The 18,498-nt window shown below is 46.0% G+C and overlaps 1 protein-coding gene across 1 annotated transcript in view; it reads right to left on the reverse strand.

Moving 5' to 3' along the window:
- The window catches only part of PDIA6 (protein disulfide isomerase family A, member 6), a 23,329-nt gene extending 18,306 nt beyond the window's left edge, over nucleotides 1-5,023 (reverse strand). The window contains exon 1 of the mRNA XM_012648903.1: nucleotides 4,875-5,023. Coding sequence (XP_012504357.1) covers nucleotides 4,875-4,893 — 19 coding nt within the window. The 5' untranslated portion in view covers nucleotides 4,894-5,023. The remainder of the gene's footprint in view (nucleotides 1-4,874) is intronic.
- Between the last annotated feature and the right edge of the window lie 13,475 nt (nucleotides 5,024-18,498).

Genomic DNA, 18,498 nt, shown 5'->3' on the forward strand with positions numbered 1-18,498 from the left:
TTTCAAATAAATATTTTTATTTCTCCTAACACTATCCATGGCACATCAGAAAGAATTTTCATGTGAACAATGTTATAAAGGATATAGAGTCTATTGTATTATTATCATTATAGTTTAGCCACACTGTGAAACTTTTTATTGGCTACTTGGGAACTTAAATGGAATTTATAACAATAATAAAGGAAAACAAATTCTGAACTAATATCTTAAGAACCCAAAAGATTTTTGAATTAGCAATACTATCAAAATTTCACCTCCTTTAAAAGTTATACAGTCACGTGCCACACAATGACATTTCCACCAACAAAGGACAACATATATGATAGTGGTCCCATAAGATCATAATGGAGCTGAAAACTCTTATCTGCCTAGTGATGTCCTGATTATCCTGCCCTTGTACAGACCTAGATTAATATGTATGTTTGTCTTAGTTTTTAACAAAAAAGCTTAAAAATCAACTCAAAAATAGAATAAGAATATAAAGAAAATATTTTTGTACAGCTGTACAACGGGTTTGTGTTTTAAGCTAAGTGCTATTACAAAACAGTCAAAAAGTTAAAAAAATGTAACGTTAGTTAACAGTAAGGTTTGTTATTGAAATTTTAAAAAATAAATTTAGTGTAACCTATGTGTACAGTGTTTCTGAAGTCTACAGTAGTGTGCAGTAATGCGCCAGGCCTTCACATTCACTCATCACTTGCTGACTCACCCGGAGCAACTTCAGTCTTGCAAGCTCCATTCATGGTTAAGTGCCCAGTACAAGTGAACCATTTTTTATCTTTTGTCCCATATTTTTACTGTACCTTTTCTACGTTTAGATATAGTACTCAATACTGCAACAGGCTGTACAGAGTTGTAAGCCTAGGAGCAATGGCCTATGTCCCATATAGCTTAGATGTGTAGTAGGTTATACCACCTAAGTTTGCATAAGTACACTATGACATTTGCACAGTCACAAAAATCGCCTGACGAATTTCTCTGAATGTATCCCCGTTGTTAAGCGACACATGACTATATATATAAAAATCTGCTTTCTAATCACCTCCAGTACAATGGTAAATAATGGAATATCCTTGGATTATTCTTGACTTTCACTGAAATGTTTTCTCATTTGCATCATGGTAGCTTTTGCACTGAAACAGACATACTTACGATGTTAAAGAAATACCTAATTCCTGTCTTTTCAGCATCTCTGAAGATGATATAATTTCTCTTAATCTGTTGATACAGCAAATTATAAGCGAGACTGTCCTGTCTTTTAAAGTAGTATGTGTATATGCCATCTTAGTCACATTTTCATACGCTTACTTCATAAATAGAAGTTGGAAGATTTCAAGTGGAACTTTTTGGAATAATCCAATGGTAAATTTCTTCTGGAAGGAGTGTACACCAATGTTAACCACTGTATTGCTAAATCTCTATCATATAGCACTTTCAATTTTCAAATCACTTTCAAATACATTAGATTACTTGATTTTTCACAGCATTACTAACTAGAAAGCAGGAATTATCCCCATTTTGTAAATAAGAAAACAAAGGCAAAAAGAGACTTAATGGCCCATCCATGGTCATAAATATGACAGGGGGCAGGGCAGTTATTTCTAAGCTTTTCCCATTAAAGCACGTTGTCTTTTTAGTGCTCAAGATAAAATGGTTCAGTATATCATAGACATGAATAAACAATTACATTATTCAAGATTCATATCACATTTGAATTACAGATATGGCTAATATGGTAGGAACTTATAAAATAAAACTGTGGACTTTACTAATAGTAAGGTGAAGCCCCTAAAGGGTTATCGTGCAGGGATGTAATCAGATTTGATACCTAGAATGAGTATTCTGGCTGCAATGTGGACAGTGGATGGGGGAATTATCAGGAAAGTGGTGTCACATAAACCAAGGAAGTATGAAATGGGCAACAGCAACAAATGCTACTGGGAGATAAAGTAGGAAGGATTGAAAACTGTCTATTAGATTTAATGACGAGTCACTAGGAGACCTGGTAGTTGTGGCGCAGTAGTGCAAATAAGCGGCCGCCAGTCTGCAGAGGATGAGAGAGAGCAGGAGGGAACACGTTGGAGAGAACAATATAGATAACCCTCTAAACAAGTTTCATTATAAAGAATGGGAACAAGCAAACGTGGGGTACAAGGAAGTTTTCTTTTAAAGATGGGAGTGATCTGAGCACGAAAGGAAGACATACATTGAGTGGGAGAGGCTAAATATACAGTACAGGGAATATCTGAACAAAATACCTGGAGTCAGCAGGAGGAAAGGGAACCCATAGTAGTGATGGAGTAACCTTTGGCAGGACAATCTCCTCTTCCATTTCAAGAGGTGGAAAGGATGAGCGTAGACGGAGGTCAGACCAACCAAAGGGGGCTGCTCCCTGATAACTTTGCTGTCCAACATGGTAGCCACTAGCCACATGCCAGCCACCCCAAACCGAGAAGTGCTCTAAGCATAAAAAACCCACTGAATTTTGAAGACTCAGTACAGGGGAAAATGTAAACTAATCTCATCAGTATTTTTCATGTTGAAATGATTTTAGATATACTGGGTAAATACATATTAAAATTAATTTCACTTGCTTCTTTTTGCCTTTTTAAATGTAGCTACTAGAAAATTTAAAATTACATATAAAAGTTTGCATTATATATTTATAGGAGAGTACTACTCAATAATCTTTTCATTGCTGCAGCAAAGGTTAATAAGTAGTTTGACATGTTTAATAAAGTAAATCAAGAACATATAGAGACAGTCCTAATACTCAATAAGTTTTAATGTAAGATTGGTCCTGGATAATCCTCTATGGAGATCTACTATATTTAAACAAGTTCACCTTTTTTGTAAAATTGATATGAATTGATACTTGTTTAATACAAGGAGCCCATTATAACATTTTCAAAAATGGAAAAGTGAAAAAGTTAGACATTTTCCATATAAGTAATTATGGATTACTTACTACCCCTTATGTAACCCAAATTTCTAACCGAAGGATTGGAATCCTATTAAGTGCCATTAGGAAGGCTGTGTCTGAGGAATTAGATATCTTCATTTTTCTTGACAATCAGGGACAGACATAAAGACTGCTCTTGAGGCTATCACAAGCAGACTGTAGCCACCAAATGGATGGACCATCATGATTTTTCACCTCAGGAATGTGCTTCTTTTCCATACAAAGATGGCTGTTATTACTGAAACTCAGTATAACGTGGACCTGGGTTATTTTTTTTCCAGGAATGGACTTTTCGTTTGTCTAGTTCTCACAAGAGCCTCCCTCTTTGTACATGGCTACCCAATGAAAATGTCTTCATGATTAAGGTTTGAGACCGACATTCCTTAAAAGGCAATGTGACCTAGTAGAGTTATAAGAAATCAAACATACTACTGAGGAAAAAAAACACAAAAGTGTAAATTTTGACAGCATAAAAGTAGCCAACAACTACCTCCCCTCTAAATCCCCAAGGGAAAAAAAAACTTGGACTCATTTTAGATGACAAAGTAGGTCAATGGTGCCCAATAATGTTCTATTTCTAAAATTCACATCGCCACTGCACGCGGTGATAATGAACACCAATGGGAAATTGGAACGTCCGAGTGTCTACAAACTATGTGAGCAGATGGTTTTCCCATCTGTGGCTTTCCATTCCTCCGCAGCAGTCAAGGATGTTATAAATTCACTTCAGTAGCATCTCTGGCCCACACCTGCTAACAAAAGTATGCAGTCCCAAAGCAGTCATCTAGAAACCAAGAGTTTCCCAAAAAGGCTGATATTTGTTAAAGTAATGAGTTAACTGATAGAATCACACACTCTCCCAGAACCTACTCTGAATTCACTCACCGGAAACTAAACAGAGACTAAAATCTTTTTCCCTCATTTATTCTTTCTACAGTAACACATCAAATATTTGTATTTTGTTTACTCTTTTTAAACATCTACTAACTCATCAATCCTCAGAACAACCTATGGGAGTACTATTATCAACTTCTAAAATAATGAACTCTGTTGAAAAAACCACTCTGGCAAAGAGTGGTTAAGTAACTTACTTCGGGTCACACAGCTAGTAAATGGGGGGACTGGAGGGCTGAGATTCAACCCTGAGCGGCCAGGATCCAGAGCTGCGGTTAACGACTGTTAGAGCATCTTCGCTGCGACCAAGGCGAGCCAGGGAAGGACGGGACCCTCAACCTCGCCCACTATAGATAGTCTCTAAAACATAATTCCTTAGAGTCCAGGTTTCATTTCGTTTTTAAGGAGTTCAACCACATCAGTGCTCTTGCGCCGGCAGGCCAGCCCTTGGAAGGTACTGTTTCCTTTCTAAGGCAACTACGGGTTCTTATTTCAGGAGTAGGTTCCAGTATTTTAGTTTTTAAAAGCAGGAACTGCATAAAACAGGTGGCAAAAATAGGCTGCAGTGCGAGGACCCCGGAACCTTCGGTCCCCGAGCACTCTAGTTTGAGAAAGAGGCCCAGAACAAGGTCCCCTCTGGCTCGCCCGGGACACCCGACCTCCCCCAGGGACCCAGTGGAGCGGGGCTTCGCCGCTGTCCCCGCCCGGCTCCTCGGACGCGGCGCCCTGGGCTCGAGCCCACGAAGCTCCGGCCCCAGCGTCGCGCACACTCCCCGCAAGGGCGACAGGGCCCCCCCAGTGCGCCCTCCCCCCGCCCCAAGCCCGCGTGGGGCACCGCACCCCCGACCTGGGCTCCCCAGCCGCCCCCCGAGACGCCAAACAGCGTCCCGCGTGGCCGCGCCGGCGACTCCCGCGCACCGCGGGCCAGGTCCGCTCGCGACTGCCTCCCGCCGAGGGAGGCTTCAGGGCTGAGGGCCTTCCAGACCGCCGCCCGCCCCCGCCGCAAGCCCGCGCCTACCGAGCCCCAGGCGAGCCATGCCGAGCGCCGGGCCCCGTGCAGTCGCCGCCACCGCCGCCGTCTCAGCTCTGCCGCGCGCCGCGCCCCCGCACCCACGTCCCGCCCTCGGTCTGTCCAGGAGGCGACGGACCGGCCGCGCGGAGGCGGGCCGGAAGGCGCTCGCCAAGCCGTGGCCGCGGCTCATTGGTCCCAGAGCGCTTCGCTCACTCGCATAGCCAATGGGAGGCGGCCGGGTAGAGGTTACCGGTTTGGTTTTTTTTCACGGGGGCGGAGGCGAGGGGCGGAAGGAGGGGTTCGCTGGGGGCGGGGGCTGCCAGGCCCTCCGCTTCCGTCCCCTCCGGTCCCCTGGGCCTTTCCTGGGCTCTCGTTACTTCTTCCTGGCTTGGCGAAGGCCAGTACTGGAATGTCTTGTCTCAGTTTCTTAGTCTCCCCGCATCCACCTTTCTTCTGACTTGCCGTCCCAGCCCTCACTCATCCACTGCCCCTCCCATCCTCCCATCCCGCCGGAGAGTAACTCCCTTTGGGCCTTGAGTGCATCTACGACCTTACTAGTCGTTCCTCTTGTGTCCAGACGAGTATTTCGTCAAAACACATTCGCTAAGCACATGCTATACGAACATAATTCGACAAGTTGAATTACTTGTAAAGTTCCTGCGTCCAGGGCGCATGACTGTGCAAAGTCTTTCCCATGTATCATCTCTTTCTCTAGAACCCAAGGGGCTTGAGTTGCAGGGCTCCTTACTTAAAGCGCTGCCACTACATCCTGGGGGAGAGAGGGCTGGCACTCCGTTTACGTGGACATGTGTTTTGGAAAATTTGTAAAAGTAAACTCTTTTAGGCATAACAAGTTGAGAACACTGTATCTTGCCGCTCTGATTCCCTCTCCTGTGTTTGGAGTGGACGCAGGTTTTTTTTTTTGTATTAGTAATTTCTCTGTACTGTAGTGTTGAATGTGTAAGACAGCTCTGACTCTGGTTTAAGCATTCATGGACACGGGCCAGGAGTGGTGGGGCTGGCTGGTGAGCTTCCTGGAGAAAATGGCACTGCAGCTGTGGTTGGAAGATTTGTCAGGCAAACCAGAGTCAAAGGTACACTCAATCCTCTGAAATCACAGGGGCCTATCCGATAAACCACATACCAGCTCTGATTTACTTCAGGGAGGCTGCTTGTCCTGGGATGGGAATTCTCAGCTCTGGTGCCCCAGGCTCCTCCGTATGTGCGAGTGCCTGGGAAGCTCACCCAGTGATCTGGGTGGGCTGTTTGTGGGTCAGAGCAAATGGCTGTGACGGTGAAGAGACAGTTCAGCTTGAGGTGCAATGGTGAGTTTGTTTTTCAGACCCCTTCCCTGCACTTTACATATTTTCCCCCGTAAGTATTCTACTATTGCTGATGGAATTACAGTGAGGTCCTTTTCCTCTAGCCTAGAAAGGGAGGTCCTTTCCCTGCCAGAACGAAGAGATTTAGTTCCTCTTGCTCACAGAGGGCCCTCTCATTTCTTTTCATGCCAAGTTAGCCAAGTTAGTGTGTTACTTCATGTTAAACAGTATTCATCTGAAATACTTCCATTCACTGAAAGAAAAGAGATAATGATGCATCCTCTGACAAGTATTCTTTGAGTCATATATTCAACTTTGCCTATATACCTATAGGCAAAGAAACAGGTTCTCATGGTAAGTCAGAAACTTTGTCCCCATGGGCCACGGACATCACAGTTTCCATTATGCATCAATGGATGGAATTTGTCGACCCCAATCCCTCCAGGCCTGCTGTGTCAGGACAGTAATACTGCTCAGAATGGAACCTTCTAATCAGGGCGGCTCACACTTTCAGTGCCTTTTATGACCTGCGTGGTCTCTGCACCAATCTGCTTCAGGACTGAACCTCTTGGAAAAACAGAGACAAGACATAACACCCTGCTAAATATTCTAGGGCACTGGCTGTTCTGCCAGGCTGTGATGTGGATGTGTGGCTCCATAGGTGCACGCCTCCACGAAGCCTATGCACGTACAGGCTTCCAAAAATGCACCAGGATAAGTGTCGTTCATTTTTTTCATTAAAACGAAATGCATAATGTTAAAAGAAAAGCTTTAGTTGAATTAAACTTAATAGAATTTGAGGAAAATAAAATCTGGCAGCCTCCCAAACCAGAAGAGGTTCAGAGAGACTCCCCGGCTGCCACATGGCTGGAGAGGATTTATGGACAGAAAAAGGACAATGGTGTACAGAAAACGGAAGTGAGGTCCAGAAGCAGCCGGATTGGTTACAGCTCAGCATTTGCCTTATTTGACTACAATTTGGACAGTTGACCACCTGTGATTGGCCAAAACTCAATAATTGGTACGCAAGTAAGTTACAGCTGTTTACACATCCAGTTCGGTTACAGTTCACTATGTATGGAGAAACCTTTAGGCAGAACTTAAAAATATGTAAAGAGGCAGACTTAGACTAAATGTAATTGAACAATATTAACGACGTAATTATGGCAGATACTGTCCCAGACACAGTCACTGGCCCCAGGGAGCACAAAGTCGGCAGCAGAGAGGCACGTTATACTGCAGGAGCCTCCTGTTCTGACAAAGAGGAGCCCCTGGTAAAATGGGGCAGGACGAATAACATCTTTTTTTGTCTGTTTCTTCACTGTAGTGAAATACACATACACTTTGCCATTTTACCCATTTTGTTGTTGTTGGGGAGGGGTTTCCAGTAAAAGCTGGAAAATCTGTTACGCAGATTTTAAAAAAACTGTAGCACTCATCCATTTTTAAGTGTACAACTCAGTAGCATTAAATACATTCACAATGTTGTGCAACCATCACCACCATCCATCTCCAGAACTTTCCCCAACCAGAAACTCTATATTCATTAAGCAATAACTCCCCACTCCTCGCTCCACCAGCCCTTGGTCACTTCTATCCAATTTTGGTCTTTATGAATTTGGCTAATCCAGGTACTTCATATAAGTGAAATCATATTCATCCTTTGTGTCTGGTTTGTTTATTACACATAACATAATGTATGTATGTTAACATACATGTTTTCAAGGTTCATCATGTTGTAGCATGTATCAGAATTCCATTCTTTCCCAAGGCTGAATAATATACCACATTTTGTTTATCCACCCATCTGTTGATGGACACGGGTTGTTTCCACCTTTAGGCTGCTGCTGTTAATGCTGCTATGAACATGGGTGTACAAGTATCTGAGTCCCTGCTTTCAATTCCTTGGGTACTATCTAGGAGTGGAATTGCTGGCTCAGATGTAAATCTATGTTTAGTCTCGGGGGGAACCACCAAGCAGGTTTCCACAGCAGCTGCTCCATTTTCTATTCCCACAGCAATGCACGAGCAATATAATTTCTGCACATCCTCGCCAACACTTGTCACTTTCCGTTTTTTTGATCATAGCCATCCTAATGGGTATGAAGTAAAGAACAATCTGTGAGCTGAGCATGGAAGAATGCATAGAACCAGTCAAGCAAAGGATGGGAAAGGAATATTCCTCCAGAAGAGGCAGCAGTACCTGCAAAGGCAGGAAGGCCTGAGAGTTCTGGGCCCCCCGAGTAGAATGGAGAAGTAGGGAGGCCAGGGAAAAGGCTGGGGTGCCAGAGAGAAGCCAGACACGGAGGGCCACGGAGGTTGCCCAGGCAGTCAGACTCTCCCGACAGCAGCGGGGCCCAGGAGAGGAGCAGCAGGGTAGCTTGGAAGAGAGCGCGCGGGGTCTGCAGGAAGCCAGCTTGGACAAGAATTCCCAGCCCCGTCATCCACGGTGTGTCCTTAGCAAGTTACTCAACCTTCAAGCTTCGGCCTCCTCAGCTGTCAGCAGGGATATGACTGGACTTTGTCACAGGATTGCTAGGAGGTTTCAGTGAGGCAATCCATGAAAATCACTTCACACAGCATCTGACCAGGACATGGGCTCCCTGAATGCGAGCCATTGTTATGAAGGGGTGTTAATGGTCATCCTGATAAAATAACAATAGTGCATTCACCTGAGGAAGACTGACTGAGCATGGCAAGGTGTCAGCCGCCACCCAGCTGCCATGGAGGACACAAAGGTAAGCGGAGCCTCTCTGCCCAGTGAGCCACTGCAGAGACCCTGAGGAAGGGCCTGCACTGGACTCTGGAGTCAGAGAAGCGGGGTTAGAATCTGCGGTAGATTATGTAAATTTTCTGCCAAATGACTGGTGTCATTATAAGAAGAGGGAAAGACTCTAGGGAAGCCTGTGCACAGGGAAGAGGCCACGTGAGGGCACAGCAGAGGCAGCTGTCTGCAAGCCGAGGAGAAAGGCCTCAGGAGAAACCAACTCTGCTGACACGTTGATCTTGGACTTCCAGCCCCTAGAACTGTGAGAAAATAAAGCTCTGTTGTTTAAGCCACCTCGTCTGTGGTATTTTGTTGTGGCAGCCCTGGAAAGCTAATGTAATCCCCACAAGTTGAACTCACGTATGCTGCGTGGTCCAATCAGTGTGCGTAGAGGGGAGGTATGCCACTTCCAAGCAGGAGATGTAAGAGTCTGCAGGCGGTTGTGCTGTGGGCTCCTTCCCCCTCTGCCCTGAGGACGGCAGCATTCCTGATGGAGGCTGCTCCAGCACCTGCGTCCCCCAGTGTAGCTGGCATTGGGCAGAGCCGAAGCCAGCTGTGATGGACACATAGCATGAGTGAGAAATAAACCTGTGTTGTTGTAAACCACTGGGATTAAGGTTGCTTGCTACTGCAACGCAACCTAGCCCATCCTGTTTTAGAATCTAAGCTTCATGGCTGTGATCTTGGGTGAGTTTCTCCCTTTTCCGAGCCTCATTTTCCTTATGTATAAAAGGGGCATGTTAATGCCTACCTTGCAGGGTTCATTCTTTCACTCAGCCATAGTTCCTGAGCACCCGCCATGGGTCCGCACTGTGCCAGGCCCCCAGTACAGCCAAAGCAGCAAAGGCATGGTCCCTGCCCTCACAGACCTCACAACACACAAGGAAATGAACAAATAGATGATTACAAACTGTGACCATTCCTGTAGTAGGCAGAATAATGGGACCTTGAAGATGTCCATGTCTTAACCCCCAGAATTTGGGAATATGTTACATTACATGGCAAAGGGGAATTCAGTTGGCAGATGGAATTAAGGATTGATCAGCTGACCTGAAAATGGGGAGATTATCGTGGATTACCTGGGTGGGCCCTGTAATCACCAGGGTCCCTGACAGTGGAAGAGGAAGGCAGGAGGGAGAGAGTAGAGAGATGGCAGCGGGGGGAGGATGCAGCCTGCTGCCGCTGGCTCTGAAGATGAGGAGGGACGTGAGGCAGGAATGCAGATGCCCCTAGAGCTGGGAAAGTGAAGGAAACAGACGCCACACTAGAGCTTCCAGAAGGAATGCAGCCCTGCCAGCACCTTGACTGTAGCCCAATGAGACTTGTGTTGGACATCTGACCTACAGAACTGTAAGATAAATTCGCCTTGTTTTAAGCCACTAAGTTTGTGGTAATTTGTCACAACAGCTGTGAGAAACTAAACTGATAAGAAAGAGAAAAACAAAGGGCTGCAATAGAAAATATGGGAGTCAGGGGAGAGGTGACAGCTTTAGAGGGTGTGGTCAGGGAGGTCTCTGCACACCTGAAACGGGCAGGGCCGTGAAGGATGGACAGGGCAGTCACGTGGTTTTTGTGGAGGTTTAAGAAGTTAATGTCGGTAGCAGCTTAGCCTCACGCTCAACGCATAGCAAGCGATTCAGTACGTAGTAACTGTGATTGTAAGATCTATGCATGGTTTGAAGAAAAAATACAGCAACTGAGAGAAAAAGCCGTGCACCTTCAGGTCTCCATGCCTTCACCTGTGCCATGCCACCTGTCTAGGGCGCCTTTCTCCTTTGTCCCTGCCAGGTAGAACCCCGTGCTGGTGCGAGGAGAGGCAAGGACAGATGGCATTCCAGCTCCTTCCCTGAGGGCTCTAATTTCATTCACTTCTGAGCACATTCAATGAGCATGGAAGGTCCTCCAGCGTTGTTTACTCTGGGCCAGGCCAGCCTGCCTCCCTCTCCTCTCGGGGGTACATGGGTACGGCGGGAGGCTGGGGATAAAGGCCAGGGGAGCAGAGCTGCAGCCACTGTCCCCTGGTGTGGGGGGCTGAAATGACAAGCAAACCAATGGAAAACAGACCTTCTGGTTTATTCCTCAACACCCCCACCCCCACATAAAAAAATTCTGAGAGCACATGCAAAGTGACATCATTTATCATCATCATTATTATTAACTATGTGAAGTGAGGTGGGAATTTGAGTTAGTAATTCTGTTCATTGTTCCAGAATAAAAATTCAAGGTTTGTGGACTGTTCTTTCCTCCTCTTTAAACCATCTGGTTTATTCTTTCTCATTGGTGGTCAAGGCTTTGAGGGAAGAACAGGAAGCATAGTCCGTTATACTTCAGAAAACATTCTTTCTCTTGTCCCTTTTGTTTTTTGCAGGAACAATGGCCTGGAGCTAGTGTTGATAGGCCCAGCTTGCAGCCAAGGCCAATGGAACTTTCTGAAATTGTCACCCAACCTTGCCCACTCCATTCTTATTTATTGAACACCCAAAGAGCCATATCAAATATGTGCCCAAAGTTCTAGAATTCAAGGAACTTTGGTCATGTAAAATGTTTTCATTTTCTGCTCTTCAAGACCACCATATTGCTAAGAAAAAAAAGTGAGTAGCATGGTTTCTGTCTCAGGTCGGCGTGGCTGCTTAACCGGCAGCACCGACCCCTGGGGCTGTGCAGGACTCACCAGGCGCTGTGCGCTTTTATGCTTCTGTGCTTCGCTCTCCAGCCTGCCCCGGTCCGGAGCATCCGCCTTCTGCCGCCCACCCGACAGACCCCTTCCCCATCAGATCCCCTAGAGTGGACTGAGTTACTATTTTACTCTGTGATCTCATAGAACTTTCTATATACACCTTTTTTTTTTTTTTTGAGACAGAGTCTCCCTCTGTTACCTGGGCTAGAGTGAGTACCATGACATCAGCCTAGCTCACAGCATCCTCAAACTCCTGGGCTCAAGCAATCCTCCTGCCTCAGCCTCCTGAGTAGCTGGGACGACAGGCATGTGCCACCATGTCCGGCTAATTTTTCTATTTTTAGTAGAGAGAGAGTCTCACTCTCACCCAGGCTGATCTAAAACTCCTGCCCTCAATCGATCCTCCCCCCTTGGCCTCCCAGGGTGCTAGGATCACAGGCCTGAGCCACCGTGCCTGGCCTCCCATATACACCTTTACTGTAGTTTTTTATTTACGTGCCTCCCCCATCAGACTGTGAGCTCCTACAGGCAGGGAACTTCTCTTAATCATCTTCGTACCCCTGGGATCTAGCACAGTGTCTGAAATCAGTAGATATTCAGTAAATACTTCTCAAATGAAGGATGGAAGGAATGAGAGAATGAATGAGTGAACTGTGGGCCCTTCCGTTGTTTGCATCTGTAGCCAAAGCCGCCTTTATACTTTGGCTTTCAGCTTCAAGGCCTGCCAGACCATTCTAGATTATAGCAAAGTGTACCGACAAACCTAACTTTTGACGGTGGAAACTGTGCTCTTTATATTTCTTTTGTGCTCCCACAGCATCTAGGACACAAAAGGCCTTGGATCCATAGCTATTTAGGGAGGAACTATCATGTCCAGCTCCGCAGACTGGCCAATCCTTTTGTCATAATTTAACACAATCCCTGTGTTTTGAGTGTCACCTATTAAATGACCCTAGGCCTGGGATTTGCACGTAGTTTTTAGTAAGCAGTTTGTGGTCAGGAGGTATTTGTCAGAGCTGGGATTTAAGCTGTAACCCAAACAGCCCATCACACACTAGGTAACACTTTGAAAATAGCTTGCGGCTGGATGGGCAGATGTGTGTCCAGGTCTCGCCATGTACGCTGTGCCTCCCACTGATGTGATGTGGAGCCCACCCACGTGTCCATCAACAGGAGGACACCTGGAGTATGGGACTCTGACCTTCTGAGCCTGCCAGATCAAGCAGCAGGTCTTGCACCGTGAAGAGTCCCCCAGGGGGTGGGGCAGTGACTGTCACCTGGAGACGGGCGACTTCCCTGAGCTCCTTCTCCTTTCATGTGCCGGTGGTCTCCACTCATTCTGGCCCTACAGACAGCATACGGGCTCACTGGCCCCGGGTGTCTTCAGTCGTACCGGGAAGGGTCCAGAGCTGATAGTCAGCCCTTGTGAAGGTGAAAAGTACCCGCCTTCAAGGCCCAGGAACCAGGAGAAACCAACGAAGCAGCCTGCCTTTTTGGAAGCGAACAAATTCCAACCAGGGGCCATGTGGGGAAAAGCTAAGTGGGTTCTGCTGCTAGACTACCAGGGTTCAAATCTTGACTCTGTCACTTGTCAGCTGTGTGACCTCAGGCTGACCAGACCTAGTCTCTCTGGGCCTCAGTTTCTATATCTGCCAAATGGATATAGTAATAATTGTACCCTATGTCATGAAGTTGTTGAAAAGCTTGAAAGAGTTAATACATAAACATTCTTCGCAGAGACTTCCTGGGCATATCGGAGTCTGAGGCAAAAGGAAAAATCTGTTATACTGATCTTGTCTTTATTTAAAATTTGAGATTTTGTTTATAATAAATTTTGCATTAATTTTGATTTTTAAAAATATTGCATTAATGTATTATTTTTCTTGATGATTGAATCTTTGATACCCCCTTAAATTTTGCATCTGAAGCGACAGCCTCAACCTCCCCCCACCCTGGTCCTGGCCCTGGTCCTTAGAACGATGTTTAGTGGATACCAAGTTCTAGCCACTATCCTTCCATCGAATGCCTTTCCCTGCCCTGATTCTAGAAGGCATAATTGTCATGACAGAAAATACACGAATGCGTAAGAAAGAAATAAACATCGCCCATCCGCCACTTCCTGGGTAGGACTACTGCTTACACTCGCTTGCGCATCTTTCCAGGCTTTTTTCTTGTGTGAATAGGTAGATATATTTTTAAATTGGGATCACAGTTCATGTATGTGCTAGTATTTTTTAACATAATCACTTATTAAGTTCCATCATAACATAAGCTTCAATTATGTGAGTTTTTGACGGACTAATCGTCTTTCCCACGAATGTACCGTAATTCATGTAAAAGGTCCTCAATTGTCAGACATTTTGTTTCCTTTTTTTTTCTGTTGTAAGTGATCTTGCACTGACCATTGTACCCATTATTAGTATTAATTATAAGCAATATCTGACTGAAGCTTGTTTCTTTTTTTAAAGAGACAGGGTCTCACTATGTTGCCCAGGCCTGGAGTGCAGTGGTGTGATTATCACTCACTGTAGCCTCAGACACCTGGGCTCAAAGGATCCTTTTGCCTCAGCTTCCCTAGAAGCTGGGACTACAGGCATGTGTCACTTTGCCCAGCTAATTTTTCTTATTTTTGTAGAGACAGGGTCTTCCTATGTTGCCCAGGCTGGTCTCAAACTCCTGGTCTCAAGTGATCCTCCCACCTCTGCCGCCCAAATTGCTGGGATTACAGGCATGAGCCACCACGCCCAGCCTCAAGCTCACCTAAATAGAATAAGGGGACTGTGTGTTAAGGACCGGGCTGTCTCACAGAGCCCAAGGGCAGGAGTGTAGCCCGTCTTCAGGCACAGACCAGACCAGGAAGTGAAAGGCACCAGGAATTGAGATGCCAGCTGACCATCGCTCACCTCTCCATCTGTGTCATTCTTTCTTCTACTGAATCCACGTGGCGGAAGATGGCCACTGGAGTAGTTTCCTAGGTCTGTCATACAAGGTGTCATATATCGAAAACAATAGAAATTTATCATCTCACAGTTCTGGAGGCCAGAAGTCTGAAATCAAGGGACCGGCAGAACCACGCCGTCTCTGGAAGCTAGGGGAAGCCTCCTTGGTCTCTTCCAGCTTCTTGTGGTTTTCCGGCAGTCCTGGGCGTTCCTTGGCTTGTAGACACAGGTTTCTGATCTCTGCCTGCGTCATCACATGGCTTTCTCCCTGCGTGTCTGTGTCTGTGTACCTGTGTCTCTTCTCCTCTCATGAGGATGCCAGACATGCGCACAAGGGTCCGTCCTACTCCTATATGATCTCATCTTAATTACATCTGCAATGACCCTATTTCCAAGTAAGGTCACATTCCGAGGTACTAGGAGTTAGGGACACAAGTCAACCCATAACATACATATGTATGTGTGTGTATATATATATATACTTGGAATATATTTCCAAGTATGGGAATTTCTGACACTGGCCACAGTTTGCATAGATATTTAGGGACTGGAAAGGAAATTTAAAAATAACTTTTTATTTGGAAAGAAGTTCAAACTTACAGACTAGTTACAAGAATAAAAATAGTACAAAAAATGCCCATATATCCTTTTCCCAGTCACTGATTATTAACCAATTGCTCTATCATTTGCTCTCTTTCTTTGTGTGAGTGTGTGTGTGTGTGTGTGTGTGTGAGTGTATGGGCGTGTGTGGTTATTCTCTCACATAACTACAATGCAGATATCAACTTCAATTTAACATCGATACAATACTTCATCTAATTTGTCAGTTGACCCATTCACGTCCTTTTTCACAAAACATTTTTCCTCCCTGTTTTACAGGATCTAGTCTAGAGTCAGGTGTTGAATTATGATGTCATGTCTCTTTAGCCTCTACTAATCTGGAACATTTCTGGGGCCTTTGTTTGCATTTCATGGCATTGACACTTTGGAAGAATACACTCTCTCTTCCCCACTTCTTAAAATACAACATTCTTCATTTGGGCTTATTGGAAGTTTTCTTGCGGTTGGACTCATGTTGTGCACTCTCGCCAGGAAGGCCACATGAGTGACTGTGGCTCTTTTCTTCACGAAGCCTTCCTCTGGTCCAGTCCTCTCGCTTTCCGAGATCGCAGCGGGCAAGCTTCTCCTTCACAGGATCGGATTACGGCAGAGCCAAGGAAGACCTCAGAGTCTGAACGACCTGAACCTTCTATTTTATGGTGGGAGAAAAGGAGGTGGCTCGCCAGGAAGAGAAGTCAGGTGACCTGGCCAAGGACACTTACAGAGTATGTGCTCAGCACATTATAGGCTTTCAAGAAACATCCTCATTCAACTTAGTTAACGGCATATCAAAGACCAGAACCACGTTCCTTGATTTCCAGATTCAAGCTCTTTGCCCCACAGTCTGCTGCCTCCTGCAAGACTTGTGCAACTCCTCCAATCCTCCACGCTCACAGTTCCTTGCTGACGTCCACAGGAGCACAAGTCACATGCGCAAACACGCCCATGGCAGCTCCGACCTGCCAGGCATCACTCTAACTTTGTCTTCCGCTCAGGAAGCCCAGCTGGCTTTCCATAAGTGAAAGTGATGTTATTAAAAGGCTACCTTTAATCACTCTATACTTTAGATAAATTAGTCAATGGTTTGCAGATGTGAGTACTTCATATTATTAGCAAAAAGTCACTTGCCTCATACCTAATAGCTGATGGCGACACCGTTACGACACAGCAGGTAGAGTTGTGGCTGCAAACCTCTTCCGTCTAACTCCAAGGGACTCCCAGATGCCGATTCTGAATTCTGGTCACCCAGACTATCTTTCCAGATTGGAGCAAAGAACCGTCCCCAAGCACCAATGTCGAGAGTGAAATCTTGTTTTAGGGCTTGTGGCAGAGACTGTGAACTATCAAAATTCTTTCTGTTTTTCATCTGCAGTGACAGAGTCATAGCCAGGTACACACTGCCTGCTACACGACACCCCCACCTGCCCTGGCAGTTGTCCAAGGCCTTGGCAATGGAATGAGAGCAGAAGTGATACTCACAACTACTTACTCTGCGTGTCTCTTCCCTCTTCCCACCAACTGGTGCTTAGACATGGGGCACCCCAACTTCTACCATGCAGCCATCACAGTGCCCTTGGGGATGCTGGAGCAGCGACGTGGAAGGAACCCAAATCTAGAATGACCAGGAAGATCAGTGTCGTGCGCTGACCTGAACCGCTCACTGTGTAGCTGTTACTTTAGAGAGAAATAAGATTCTGTAGTTTTAAGCCATTATACTTCAAAGCCATTTGCCCCAGCAGTTTTGCTTTACTTTAACTAATACGTAGCTTAATGTTCCCACAGTGAAGAACTTGGGCTAACACACCAACAAAGAGGACTGGGCACATCCAACCAGGGACACGCACGTCTTCCCAGGGGTGCCTGGGAGACAGGCACCACCTCCTCTCTGGACATTCTGGTCCATTCCGAGGCTCGGGTCACAGGCAGAGTAGGGTCTTTCTCTCAGCAGAGAAGACGCAAGTGAAGGCTTTTTAAAAAATTGTGAAAATACGCATAACACGAAATTCATCACTTTACCATTTTTAAGGGTACAGTTCAGTGGCATTAAGTACGTTCTCTTGTTGTGCAGCCATCAGCACCTTCATCTGCAGAGCTTCTTCATCATCCAAACAGAAACTCTGCCCCCGTTAAACACGAACTCTCCATTTCCCGCTTGCTCTAGCCCCTGGCAACCACCATCCTACTGTCTGTCTCTGTGAACTTGACTACTCTGGACACCTCAGATTTGTTCTTTTGTGAGTGGCTTATGCCACTTAGCATAATGTTTCTAAGGTTCAGCCACGTTGCAGCATGTGCCAGAATTTTTTCCTTCTTAAGGCTGAATCTATTGCATTTGCATGGAGAGACCACACTTGTTGATCCATTCTTCTGCTGGTGGATGCTTGGTTTGTTCCACCTTTTGGCTCTTGTGAACAGATGGAGGCTTCTACTCTGGGGGCTTCCTCTCCTTTCTGGGCGCGTCAGCTGTGTGGTCGTTGGGTACTTCATGGGCCTTTGCCTTGCCGGGGCGTGGGCAGGAGAAGATGCTTAGGCTGAAAGCGAGCAAGAGAAGAGGAGGGGAGAGAGGTGGGGAACGGGAGAAACCATCACTGGGCGTTCACCATATGCCAGGCCTCACATACGTGAACCTGTTAACACTGCTTTTGTTAACAACAAAACATTACGGTGCTGAAAAGTCTCACTGCTTAAAAGCACAGACTGTTAGAAACGTTGCTGTTGGAGATACATAGAATAAGAATGGAATATCCTTCTCTTCTCTGAAGGACCTGAGTCATTTTGACACTGAGAAGAAGCCTCAGTTCCCAACTCAGGGCTTTCTGGATACGACATTGCACGTTCGTCTTAACTTCGTAGTTCCAAGGAAATAGGACCTGAGTCCACTTTGTAGCCCAGGGTTGACATTAATCCCTTTACACACAGTCCTGTTTTGCTTTGAGCCTATTAAAACACTACCTCATTCAAATGTTACCTATACTCTTCCCTTCTCTAGGACCCTCTAGAAATCCTGCTTCTTCCTTTGTTGGGCGAGGGTTACTCTGCAGTTCCCGAGTGCCCCCTCGCTGCAGCAAGCCGAGACGCCGCTCCGTGTCGCCTGCAGGTGTGCCCTGCAGTCTTTAGCACATGGGCATTCCACATATCATGCTCCATTTAACCCGCACAGCAGCCCTGCATGTTAGACATTACTGTTCTCATCTTACTGAAGGGGACACTGGTGTCCGGAGAAGTTCCTGCGTGGCATTAGCTGGGGTGGCCTGGAGGCTAGAAGCAGGGCCCATCCGCAGGCCAGCCCACTCACACGTCTGGAAATTGTCGCTGACACCGGCTG

Source organism: Propithecus coquereli, unplaced genomic scaffold (assembly GCF_000956105.1).
Source record: "Propithecus coquereli isolate 6110/MARCELLA unplaced genomic scaffold, Pcoq_1.0 Scaffold298, whole genome shotgun sequence".
Classification (NCBI taxonomy): domain Eukaryota; kingdom Metazoa; phylum Chordata; class Mammalia; order Primates; family Indriidae; genus Propithecus; species Propithecus coquereli.